The sequence below is a fragment of the Moschus berezovskii genome, chromosome 11, assembly GCF_049115385.1.
Source record: "Moschus berezovskii isolate FMDL1 chromosome 11, NW_MosBer_1.0, whole genome shotgun sequence".
Lineage (NCBI taxonomy): Eukaryota > Metazoa > Chordata > Mammalia > Artiodactyla > Moschidae > Moschus > Moschus berezovskii.
Window position 1 is genome coordinate 89,124,551 of NC_142470.1, and position 13,286 is coordinate 89,137,836.

Genomic DNA, 13,286 nt, shown 5'->3' on the forward strand with positions numbered 1-13,286 from the left:
AGACAGCATATTAAAAAGCAGAGACATTACTTTGCCAACAAAGGTCCATCTAGTCAAAGCTATGGTTTTTCCAGTGGTCATATATGGATGTGAGAGTTGGACTATAAAGAAAGCTGAGCAGCGAAGAATTGATGCTTTTGAACTGTGGTGTTGGAGAAGACTCTTGAGAGTCCCTTGGACTGCAAGGAGATCAAACCAGTCCATCCTAAAGGAAATCAGTCTGAATATTCATTCGAAGGTCTGATGTTGAAGCTGAAACTCCAATACTTTGGCCACCTGATGCAAAGAACTGACTCATTGGAAAAGACCCTGATGGTGGGAAAGATTGAAGGTGGGAGGAGAACGCGATAACAGAGGATGAGATGGTTGGATGGCATCACCGACTCAATGGACATGAGTTTGAGTAAATTCTGGGAGTTGGTGATGGACAAGGAGGCCTGGCGTGCTGCAATCCATGGGGTCGCAAAGAGCTGGACACGACCGAGCAACTGAACTGAACTGAGTATCTTGGGCGAGCAGAAGCCCCATGAGCACCCTGCCTTGGGGAGGGTCTGAGTGCTCAGAGCCAAGTTGCAGAGGTGATAGTGGAGCGGGAAGAGCAGCAGAAAAGAGTAGGATCCGAGGGAGAAAGGAGCTGGGACCATCAGTGTGGTCAGTGAGGTGGAGTCTTAGTTACTAGGAGCACAAAGAGAGTGGGTGAGAAAGGGAGACTCGGGGCTGAAGACCCAGGCAGTAAGGCTATAACGGTTATGAAAAGGGAATGGGAGCAAATGCTAAAAAACAGTCTTGGGTTGTTGGGCAGGAAGAAACAGGAGCCAGAGGTCAAATAAGTACCTTGTTGCCATCACCCCCCAAGCCAAGTCTGATTCTCATGGTGTGTCTGGGCATTTGCACTTTGTCCCAGAAGCAGGTCCTGGGATGGCAGAATGGGGCCTAGGCTGCCCAAATGAGGGACCTCTCCAGCAGTCCCAAGCCTCTGGGAGCCCCAGGGCATCTTGACTGGTAGAGACATACCTCTGACACTGAGAAGGGACACTGAGATCAGACAGAGCAAAGAGATGGTTATTAGAGGTTAAAAGCGGGGCATGACCTGGAGGTGAGCTGCAGGGGCCAGCACTGCATGGGAGACGGTGTTTGTAGGTGCAGCAGAGCAAGGGCAGTAAGCAGCCCTCAGCCTTGCCAGGTTTCTGGTTTCAGAGACTCCTGCCGTTGGATACCCCAGGGGGTGGTATTAGACAGGATCAGCTGATTATCATGCAATAAGCAGTCTGTTTTCTTCTCTTATTTTGCCCCTGATGAAAGTGTCCCTCATTCAGATTTTCCTTGGAAGTCAGCCTTCCTCTCTGTGGTTGACTCTGCTTTGGGGGTTGCAGAGAAGGCCAACAGCACTAAAGGATACTGTGCCCATGCTTGACTGCTGGAATGACTAGTCCCCCGGGCCTGTTAAGGTCTAAAGTGGCCTTGGAGTCCTTGGCCTGCCCAGAGATCTGATTCTTAAGCCTTTTGTCCTGAATATCAGTATGTATGTTGGCAAAGAGGCAATTGGGGAGCCATAGAACCTCTCACTCCTGTCCAGGGGACTCCTTGGAGCCCCTGCTCCCATTTGGCATCAAAGAAAAATAGAATCTGCAGTCTCAAGGATCTTTTAACATGTGGAGGACAGGTACCACTAGCAAGAGAAAGGCCTGGACTCTTCTCCTTCCTTGTGTGCCGAGGCTATAAAGAAAACTGTTAAGTCTGTCAGGTCATGGCCCAGGCCCCAGGCAGAGTTTGTAGAAAGCATCTAACTAGGCTAGATTCTCCTTTCTCATCTCTGCAGGCCTCAACAGCCTCTCAGAGAAAAGAACTTGTTTCATGTGTCTGCATCCCCAGTTCCTGGGCCAAATCTTGAAGGGATACACACAGAAGTGAAAAAAAGGGAGCCAGGGAGTATCATGATTCATATGAGAATTGCTAGAGGAGAAAGGATGATTCTGTTCCCCGTGTCACAGAAGTACTCGAGCAAAATTGCCTCTGCCCTTTCCTGGGAAATGATAAAGGCTTCTTTGACCCAAATTCCTCAAGGATAAACCCCAGAGAATATCCCTTTTCAAGTTTATAAGAGCCTAGTCACTGAATCCTTAGGAATTTCTATTACAACCTCCAAAAAATTGCCTCAAAGGAATGGCGCTTTGCTTATTTAATAGCTTCCTACAAGTTGGGCCCTTGAGCAGTATCTTTTGATGACATATCTGGTTTAATTATTTCTGTTCAAATCTGAGTTAAATGACAAGGATTTGGAAAGACAACCTCCATGTAAACAAACTTAACTTCCTCAGGTAGCTAGAAAGGTGAGTTCAGGTTCTCACCTGGATTAGCTTGGGGGCTATTCTGGCTGTTAATATAGGTAGTGGCTCAGATGGTAGAGTCTGCCTGCAATGCAGGAGACCCGGGTTTGATCCCTGGCTTGGGAGGATCCCTGGGAGAAGGAAATGGCAACCCACTCCAGTATTTTTGCCTAGAGAATTCCAGGGACAGAGAGCCTGACGGGCTACAATCCATGGGATCGAAAAGAGTCAGACATGACTGAGTGAAAAGATTTTTTGATTTGTAGGTGGTGGTGGACCAGAGATCTGTAATAACATTTGACTGGCCAGAGCATGAATTTTAATTTAACTCTTTTCATTCTTTCCATGATTCATCCTAGCAAGATATTACCAAGGTCAGAACCAAGGTAAAGCTTTGTCCTTGGGTGGCCTGAATCTGCTCTGGAGGAGGCATTGAAATTGGGGGAAAAACGATTTAACTCAAAACACTGACTGAAAATTCCAGGTAACAGTAGCCCTTGCACTCCACAACTGTCAAAGCATCTTTTACTGAAGTGCTATATTTCTTTATACTTCATTGCTGCTGCTGTGTCGCTTCAGTCGTGTCCAACTCTGTGCGACCCCATAGATGGCAGCCCACCAGGCTCTCCCGTCCCTGGGATTCTCCAGGCAAGAACACTGGAGTGGGTTGCCATTTCCTTCTCCGATGCATGAAAGTGAAAAGTGAAAGTGAAGTCGCTCAGTCGTGTCCGACTCTTAGTGACCCCATGGACTGGATGTGCTATATACTATTCTAGTATGTCACATGCATTAATTCATTTAATTCTCACAGATCCTGGGGGGTTAGGTGCTATTATAATCACCATTTAACAAATGAGGAAATTGAGATAAGAGTTTTTAAAATTAATCTATTTTAATTGGAGGCTAATTACTTTACAATATTGTGGTGGTTTTTGCCATGTATTGAAATGAATCAGCCAAGGGTGCATGTGTTCCCCTCTTCCTGAATCCCCCTCCTACCTCCCTCCCTACCCCATCCCTCTGGGTTGTCCTAGAGCACTGGTTTTGAGTGCCCTGCTTCATGCATCGAACTTGCACTGGTCATCTATTTTACATATGGCAATATACAAGTTTCAATGCTATTTTAAAATAGAGATTTAAATAACTTGTCCATAGTTATCCAGCTATTAAAAGGTAGAGTCAGGATTCTAATACCAGCAAATCTGCACTGGAAATCCTGCTTTTTGCATTACTTTCATTCCTGAGAAAATTTATTCTTATAATAATTCAGCTGTGCCTCTCCTGAGGGGGTTACAGTAATTCCTCAATAGAAATGTCACTTAACATTTAGCAGTTTGCTTAAACTGCATTAATGTGGTATTGATGCAAATAGCATTAGCTTTCAGTCATTTTTAAGGGTACACAATGGGTTATCCTTAATTACTCTGTGGGAGAATTGAATACATTTCAGCATTCATTATTCACTGGGCAATTTTTCTGAAGCAAGGTTTTAAAAGGGCAGAGGGAGATGGGAGATTCTGTGAAGAGAGCTGCAAAGTCTGTTTTGGGGGAAAAGGGACCACATAAAAACCGGCTAAGGGAAAGAACCAAGTTTCACGGAAGGGGAGAGATAAGAGGTCATGGGAAAACATCAGTTTTTCTTAGAATCAAATTTATCCACCATAACTTTTTTGTTCCAACTGTTGTTGTTATTGTTCAGTCGCTAAGTTGTGTCTGACACTTTATGATCCCCATGGACTGCAGCACGTCAGTCTTCCCTGTCCTTCACCATCTCCCAGAGCTTGCTCAAACTCATATCCATTGAGTCAGTGATGCCATCCAACCATCTCATCCTCTGTCACCCCCTTCTCCTCTTACCCTCAATCTTTCGCAGCATCAGGGTCTTTTCCAATGAGTCAGTTCTTCGCATCAGGTGGCCGAAGTATTGGAGTTTCAGCTTCAGCATCAGTCCTTCCAATGAATATTCAGGACTGATTTCCTTTAGGATTGATTGGTTTGATCTCCTTGCAGTCCAAGGGACTCTCGAGAGTCTTCTGCAGCACCACAGTTCAAAAGCATCAATTCTTCAGCGATCAGCCTTCTTTATGGTCCAACTCTCACATCCATACATGACTACTGCTGCTGCTGCTGCTAAGTCTCTTCAGTCGTGTCCGACTCTGTGCGACCCCATAGACGGCAGCCCACCAGGCTCCCCCCTCCCTGGGACTCTCCAGGCAAGAACACTGGAGTGGGTTGCCATTTCCTTCTCCAATGCATGGAAGTGAAAAGTGAAAGTGAAGTCTATCAGTCATGTCCGACTCTTCGCGACCCCATGGACTGCAGTCCACCCGGCTCCTCTGTCCATGGGATATTCCAGGCAAGAGTACTGGAGTGGGGTGCCATTGCCTTCTCCACATGGCTAGTAGAAAAACCATAGCTTGGGCTATATGACCTTTGTTGGCAAAGTGATGTCTCTGCTTTCTTGTTCCAATTATTTGGACACAAACTCAAAATAGCTCTGTTTTCTAATTATAAAGTGAACACGTGCTCACTACCAACATGTCCACTGTGGGTAGTAAAGAATCATCTGCAGTCCCTCTATCCAGCAGTGGCTGGTTTACAATTTTGGTATACAGTGTTCTATTCCTTTTTCTATACACATATTCTCATGTGCAAAACATAATTACAACACATGAGATCGGTAGCCATCCTGTTTTGTAGCCTGCTTCTTTGACTTAACAACCTGTCACCGACCAATCTTCTCTTGTCAGGAAGTATGCATATTTTAATAGCTGCATAGTGACTTTTTAACCATTCTGACAATGGACAATTAAATTGTCTCCACTTATTTTTCTATCAAGAACAACATCTATGTCCAGGCTTCTTTTGACTTTGGCTGATAATTACCTTAGGATATATTCCTGTGAGTGCAAGCGCTGGGTCATTTCTCCACACTGTTGTCCAAACGGTGTTTTATCAATTTCCAAAGTGAATTGGTGAAAACTGACACCTTACTGTTTACTTTGAGTGTATTTGATTCCTGGTGAACATCTGTTATATTTATTGGCTATTTGTGGTTCTTCCTCCATGGCCTGCCTGGTCATAACCTTCACCCATTTTTCTTTTGGAATGTTTGACTTACTGTTTTATAAGACTGGATTTTAAGAAAAATCTTCCCCTGATACTTTAAGGAAGATAAACATTCAGAGATGAGATACATATTGGTGAGAAGGGAAATTGCACGTGGAAGGGTTGGGCTTTTTATAGATACTGGTTCCTTCCTGTCCCAGGTTTCACCACTTCTTAGCGGACCTTGGTCAGGGGGTGGCATGGAGTAGAAAGGTGTGTCACCAGCCCTTCCACCAGGTGGCGCTCTGCTCCTCTCTGGGGTTTACCCTTTAGTGTGGACACATCTCATGATGTGTTAGATGAGATGAGGCATCCCGGGCACTTCTTGAGATAAACCTGACCAGAAAACAATGCCGGACAAAGCCACACTCTACCTTCCAAGCTGCAGTAGATTCAGAGGACCCTGCAGCTGGACCTAAGGCATCGTCCATTGTTTCCAGAGCCCTTAGCATAACGCTGGACCTGGTTCTCCAGGCTGCCCGCTCTGGTCCTGGGAAGCAGCGCTCTGACTGCCTGGCTCCACTAGGTGCCGACATTCCTACCCCACCGGCCTCTCGCATGAACAGTCTCGCCTCTGGACTGAGTCACTGTCACTCCAGGTCTTGGCCCCCCAAGAAGCCCCAGCCTTCTCTTGTTCTGTACTCTACTCTGTCTTGTTAAGTTTGCACAATTGCGGGTCAGTTAAGAGGCTGAGATGAGACCTTGGTGTCCAGCCCCGTCTTCCTGGGAGTCCTACTACCTGCATCAGCTTCTCTTCATGAGCTGAGAGAGCCCTTTCTTTTCTTGCTGCAAAGTTGTGACTCTCCTGGACTCCCTCCCATGCCTGTGTCTGGTCTGAAAGGCAGCTCTTGAGCTCATCGGAGAGCAAAGATGACTCCGAGAACCCCCAAAGCAAGCTGTCCTGTTCTGCCGCACGCTTCTTAGGTGTCCTGCTGCAGGGGTCTTGGGGGGTCTTGGGAGGATATATTCACCGACATAGCCCAAGACCCTGGAATGGCGCCTGACACACAATGGGCACTCAAGAAATGCTTTTGAATGAATTTGTGAATTAGGTTTTGCCTCAGTGCCACCTACAATCAATTCTAGAATCTTTTGACTACAGTCACATATATGAAAGGAAAAAAAAATAACTTAAATGCATCAATAGCGACTTACTTGTCCATCAGCAGGAGAGTTGCTCTCATAATTTAATAAAATATTATCAGCTATTTGAAGAAACAAGTTATCTATGTATTAAATATTATTTAGTACAGTTGGGCTAAAATATCACAGTGAATATCTACAGCCAAGCATTAGGATAGGCATTCATGAGAGTAGATTGGTGGTTATCTAGGGCCAGTGGGGGAGGCCTTTAGGGGGACGTGGTGAGTGACCGTGAGTGTGGGGTTTCTTTTTGAGGTGATGAAAATGTTTTAGAACTGACTGTGGTGATGGTCACACTACTTTGAGTACACTGAAAATCACTGAACTGAATATTTTAAATGAGTGAATTGTACGGTAGGCAAAAAGTATCTCAAGAAGGCTGTTATTAAAAAAAAAAAAAGACATAGACATTCAAACATGAATCTTCACTCTTCATTCCTACAGAAAATCCTTTGAGTAAACCATTCACGTTTTAAAAAGTCCTCTCTTCCTGCCTCCCTCCCCAGTTTGGCTCCTCTCGTAGCAATTAGGGCGCAGGCTGCACAGAGTGCTTGCCCTGGATATTTGTCCAGGAGTCTGTGGGGCAGCACGGACGTGGGCGCTGGACCGGGATGAAGAGCAAACACTGACGAGCTGCGAGGCCGCTGCCCAAAGCGTGTGTCCCCAAGCCAGGAATAAGGAAGCTTTGCCAGGCTGGGAGCCACTGCTTCAAGCTGCTTGAGGTTTTCCACAAGCAAAGGCCCAACTTGTAACAGGATTTCCAAGCTCCCAGTGTAGCAAAGTAAATATGCCCCAGGCTTAATTATATGTGTTGTGTAAAAATTGCCATCCTCTAAGGAGACACCAGAAGCAAGCAACTCACTCAGCTACTCACAAGTCTTTAAAAGAATCAAGATGATGGGGTAGTGTGTTAATATATTTCAGAAATTATTTTTGTGGTATTTTTATTTGGGGACTTTATGTTATAGCTTCTTCCGTGAGCCATGCATCAGATGGAATAAATAATTCCTATTTTATAGAACTGTTGGGAAGATTAAAATAATGTGTGCAGGGTGCCTGGCACAGGGAGAGAATGGACTGTGCGTTCTGTAATTGTCTGTTACTAAGCAGAGCAGGAGTTGGCTGTGTCTAGACCCTCTAGTCTTGTCACCCTGTCCACGTCCAGGCAGGTCAGGCCTCAGCTTCTGGGCCGCATTGTTAGCGCCTTGGGTGTTTGCTCATGGTGGAGATGCCTCCTGTCGCCGGGGCGGCGGGGGGTGGGGGGGGAGTGTCACGGGAGAGCTGGCTGCTGGTCTTGGAGCCCGGCTCTGCTGCTTCCCATCAGTGTGACTAGGGGCCAGTTTCCTCCTCAATACGATGAATTAATCAAATCAGAAGCACTGTATCTGCTTTATAGGGTTGTTTTGAGGATTTAATAGGCTAATGTTTGTCAGGGGCTTAGAAAAGTGTCTAGCATACTGAAAGTGTTTGGACTTGTTGAATAGAAAGATGACTAGAGAGCTGGGCTCTGCCAGGGAAGAGGGAAGGGCCATGCTATGTGGCAGTGATGTTTGGAAGCTGGAGGTGAGGCTGAAAAGACCCAGTCCTGGGCACTTCCTCCTAGAAGCGAAAAGTGATACCAGGTGGGAGATATTGAGAAGTAGCCGAGACACAGCGACACCCACTCTGTGGAACTTCTACCCTCTTGCCAGAGGACCTCTAGAAATGAGGTAGATGCTCACTGCCCAGGGTGCCTGACATAGAAGACTGTGTAAAGCTGTTGTTTGGATTATCCAATGGGCTCCTAAGGTCATGTTCGATGTAATACCAAGATTAATTCCATAAACTGGACTTGGGTAAAACCTAAAACATGGCTTGAGAAATGGATACAAATAGTAAGACAAAAAGCAGTCAGAAAAGAAATAAAAACTTGAGCTATCTGACTTTTCCTAAAGGGATTCTTTTTTTTTGTTGCTTGCTTCTAATATTTGAAGACTTCCAGGAGTATTCAGTTTGTCCCTTAAAACCCAACAGTGTTTACACAGGAATCTATTAGCCCTCCAACTGAGCTTTTGGAGAAATGGAGATTTTACAGTGGGAAAGTTTCACATAATATCCTACCTTCCAAAGTATGATTAACAGCAGTCCTATTTTCAAATCTGTATTAAGTCCTTCTACATAGTTTGCTTAGCTTTTAGTTCAGTTTTGAATTATCATGAGCTCAATTTACCCCTTCAGTATGGGAAGACATGGCATACAGCCCCGGCCCAGGTCTCAGGAGTTCTTCCCTTACCCAGCTCAAAACTCCATACACAGGCATTCAGACAGGCTGTTGACCCTAAAAACCCAGTCTCCCACTTTTCTAGCACACGGCAACACACAGTCTACCTACTCACCCAGATCCTTGCTTCTCTGGCCCACGGGCTGTGGTCGGAGGCTGCTGGTGGTAGAGCCTGCAGATGGGAAGGGCTTTGGCAAGGTGGTGTGGGTGGCCTCAATGGCAGTGGTCCCTGGTACCTGCGTCACAGAAACTGGCTGTGCTGCTGTCCCTGGAACTGATGGGCTCTGATCTGCTTTTGCGGTCTCACCTGTAAGAAAGTGGAATTACACTGGGGCTTACAGAATAGCTGGTAAGCTCTTCTGGAGAGAAATAAGTAGTTCTTGAACACTAGCTATGAGCAAAGTCCTGTGCTAGATGCTGTGGAGGAATGTACAATCTGGATGAAGGAAGAAGTCGATAAATGAACCAAAGATGAAATAATGATAAAATATTTAAAAGGCAGCTCAAACAATAGCCACATAAACAAGGCTGAGCATGATTAATCATCAAATTAATTTGCCATACACCAGAAACAATGGTTCACGGATATATATGATGTTTCAGTTAGTGTTGGCCTAGAGGTAAGGGGTGCTTTCAGGGTTTCATTGTTTTACAGAATGTATCTTAGATGTTTTGGTTGTGGTTCATGAATAGACAACTAACTCTTCTAGGTCCCAGTTTCCTCATCTATAAAATGGGGTAACAGAACTAATCAGATGGTAAAGACCATCTCGTTTCTTCTTCTAAACGTTACTCCTCATCCACATGTGATGATTTAGATTGCTTCCACAATTTTAAATGCTCTAAATTTATTATGAATTATTTCTGAATTTATTATGAATTATAATTTATTATGAATTATTTATTATGAGCTATTTATCTGAATTATTTATGTTGAGGGCATGGGGGGCAAGTGGCCCACTGGACCTTGGGGTTGTATAGAGAACCATGGGTCTGCATCAGAAGGAAACACCACATGGTCTCCAAAGTGAACAGCACCCCAGTCCTGGGAGGGAACAGCAGCCACCCTCACCTATGCCGGTTGGACCCCATGGCAGGTGTGCCATTCTGCATTTGTTCATCTGTATTAGTTTCCTGGGGATGCTATAACTAATTACCTTAAACTCAGTGGCCCTAAACAACAGGAATATAGTCCCTCAGAGTTCTGGAGGCAGAAAGCTGGAATCAGTATCACTGGGCTGACCTCCCTCCAGAAGCTCTAAGGTAGACTCTGCTTCTTGCCTCTTCTGTTTCCTGGTGGCAGTGGCATTCCTTGACTTGACACCCTGCCAGTCTTCAAGGCCAGCATCCTCAGTTCTCACTCTGCTCTACTTTCATTCGGCCTACTCTTCTGTGTGTGTTAAATCTCCCCCTCCCTCCTCTTAGGAGGATATGTGTGATTGCATTGCGTCTCCCTGACAACCCTGCTCTCAGACAGTCTAGGATCACCACCACACCCTGCCCCAGCCATCTAAAGATCCTTAACGTAATCACATCAGCACAGCCTCCCAACCTTTTTGCCCCTACCCCTTTCTTGCTGTGTAAGAAGACATCTGCAGATTCCAGGATTAGGATACAGATTTCTTTTCAGGGGTTTTTTCTTCAGCCTATGATAGCATCCTAGCTCTAGCAGTAACTCTGCTTAAGGATGAAGCATCTTTGGTACACAGATCAGCAGGCCAAAGTGGGTAGCATCTCATATAGAAAGCTCTACACTCTGTGGGAGGCACCCAGCCTCCTCTTGGACATGGAACTGCGTGCTGGGCCATGTCAGACTGCAGCCCTGTCCAGACATGCAGCCAAACATGAGGTGGGGTAGGGTGTCCAGACCCACTTCCCAGCACTGGGACTTGCCAGTTTCCCCACCTTGACACTGTCACCTCCTGTGGGAGTCAGAGCATTGACCTGGAAGCACAGGTCAGCACAGAACACCCTGGAACTGGGCTGGAGTTTGGCCATCCTGTCTGCTCTTGCAGGGCTAGCCTGGCAGGGCAGGAAGCGGATCCCGCATTTACCCTGATGCTTGCTAGTGGTTGGTCGTCTTTAAATCCGCATGGAGACTGTGCCAGACTAATTGCTAAAGAGCTGGCAGCAGCCTCAGGGGTTCAGCCAGTCTTCACACCATCCTTGGGCAAAACTAAACCTGAGTGATTTATGACGTTTCCATTACTCTAAAGGAACTGAACTTTCATAACAAGTCCTAGGGAAGTTTCTAATTTCTCCAAAGTACTCCTCTGTTATACCCTCTGGTAAATGCTACCAGGCATTAATGCCTCTTTAGGGAGACACAGGCTCAGGTTCATACAGGGAAAAGCCATTTAACAGAATCACTCATATATTTTATGAAATAAGATATATTACTAATTTGGAGAGAAATCTATAAATAAACTGACAGTTCATTGTACTTGCAAATTATTAATTAAAGCACAATTAATTAAATTAAAAGAAAAACTTACTTGAAAATAGTGAATATTTTTTGCCACTTTAAACTCATTAGATACTAAGGATCTGGATTATCTTTTTCTCCTACCATTGGCTAATTCTGAGGTTGCCAACCTGCTTCCCTGCCAGTCTGCCTTTGCTGATATTGATTTGCTAGATAGCAAATGAAATATCCTGTGGGCAGCCATTTCTGTTATTTGCTTAGAACACAGATATTTTCAAGCATAAATAAATTCAACCAACAGAACCATCTCCTTGGTCTTCCACACTCTTCCATGGAAGACCTAGTCATTTTTTCCCGCTCTCCTTCAAGGAATAGAACTATCTCTAAGAGAGAGATAGAGAAAATACCCCAAATGATTCCAGTTCCTTATTGAATATAATGCCTGGTGTGATACCAAGTGAATTCTTCATGAGACCAGGTTCCTTTTGAGCAATTTGAAATAAAACTACTAAAAAATAGTTTCTTTGTACAACTTCAGGTATATGGAAGCTTAGGCTTTTTTCAAAGATTTTCATGGGAAAACATTTCAAAACTTCCCGCAGACTCTTGACATATTATTCTTTGGATAAGGTCAAGAATAGCTCCAGACTCAACCGCACCAAGGGATCCCCCAGCTGCCTACACCTGGACATCATTAGGATTGCAATGGGGGTGATCCAGGGCTCTATTCACAGAGATTCTGATCCCCTGATCTAGGGTGGGCCCAGGAAATCTGATTGGAGAAGCTCCAGGAGACTGGACTTTTGGCCCCAGCCCTCACCAGCCTGGCCATGAGGCTTTCTCCAGTCTTCTGAGCCTGGCTCCCTTTGCTGTAAAGTGGAGATGGTCAGACCTACTTGGGGGGCTGTTGTCACAGTTAGAGATCATGTCTATAAGGGGGCTGCACAGTGCTTGTCACATGGTAGACTTTTGATAAATGACAGCAGCTGACATCATCATGATACACCTGCCTCTCCCCCAGGGGAGGGTTGCGATGCTTGAGGGGATTATCCTAACCTGATTTATCTGTTCACTCACATTCTAGGAGAGATCAGGAAGCATCTTGTTAGAGGGATGTTGGGACCTGAGCACCTACTGGCCTGCATATCTCCAGTTCTCCCTCTTCCTTTAGTTTCTAAAGGAATTTTATCACTAAAGAAAGAGTGGCAACCAAGGGGGCCACCCTTTTTACTGTTCTCACTGGATTTTTTATTTGAATTGTTGAGACTCACTGCATGGTGGGACTGTCACTTGAAAGAGAGGTTCCATTAATTTTGAGGCTGGATAAGACCCCAGTATCTCTTTTATGCTGGAATCCTTACAGCTGAGCTCAGAGTCTGCAACCAAATGTGCTCAACACATGGTTACTGAATGACTGAATTTAATTTTTCAGACTCAGACAACTCTGGATGGTCTCGTGATAAGAGGCTGATAGTGAGAAATAGAGATGATGTCATGGGAGATATGGTCGTGGGAGATATGGCTTTTGCTAGTTTTAAATGTGCATAGCAGCATTGGAATTCCCTGCTTGTCCAGTGGTTAGGACTTGGTGCTTTTACTGCCAAGGATCCAGGTTCAATCCCTACTTGGGGAACTAAGATCCCACAAGCAGGATGGTATGGCCAAAAAATATACGTACGTAGCAGCACAGTGTGAGAAGGTGCCAGCTCCATCACATTCCTCCTGGTGGTCAGTGAGTCAGGCCTGCTGGGTGGGCGGTGCTAAGCTGGGCCGTGGTGCAGGGGCAGATAGAGAAGTTTTGGAACTAGTCTCTGCTATGGAGGACCTAGAAACCAACTGATCTGGTCATCTCACCATTGCTTACGCTTGGTTTCTCTCCCCTCCATTGCCTCTCCCCTCACCCTGACCCACTTCAGGGGGGTGCCAGTAGAGTTCTGGTGTCGTCGAGGCCCATTAGAGTGGCACCGTTGGGGAAGGTGCTGAAACATATCTGAAATGGGGCTGTCCTGGTGCTCTGCCTCAG

General features: G+C 45.5%; 1 protein-coding gene across 2 annotated transcripts in view; it reads right to left on the reverse strand.

Annotated features, from left to right (window-relative positions):
- The window catches only part of VIT (vitrin), a 129,542-nt gene that overhangs the window by 45,115 nt on the left and 71,141 nt on the right, over window positions 1-13,286 (reverse strand). For both annotated transcript variants that reach the window (XM_055400862.2, XM_055400861.2), the window contains one exon: window positions 8,954-9,145. In XM_055400862.2, coding sequence (XP_055256837.1) covers window positions 8,954-9,145 — 192 coding nt within the window. The remainder of the gene's footprint in view (window positions 1-8,953; window positions 9,146-13,286) is intronic.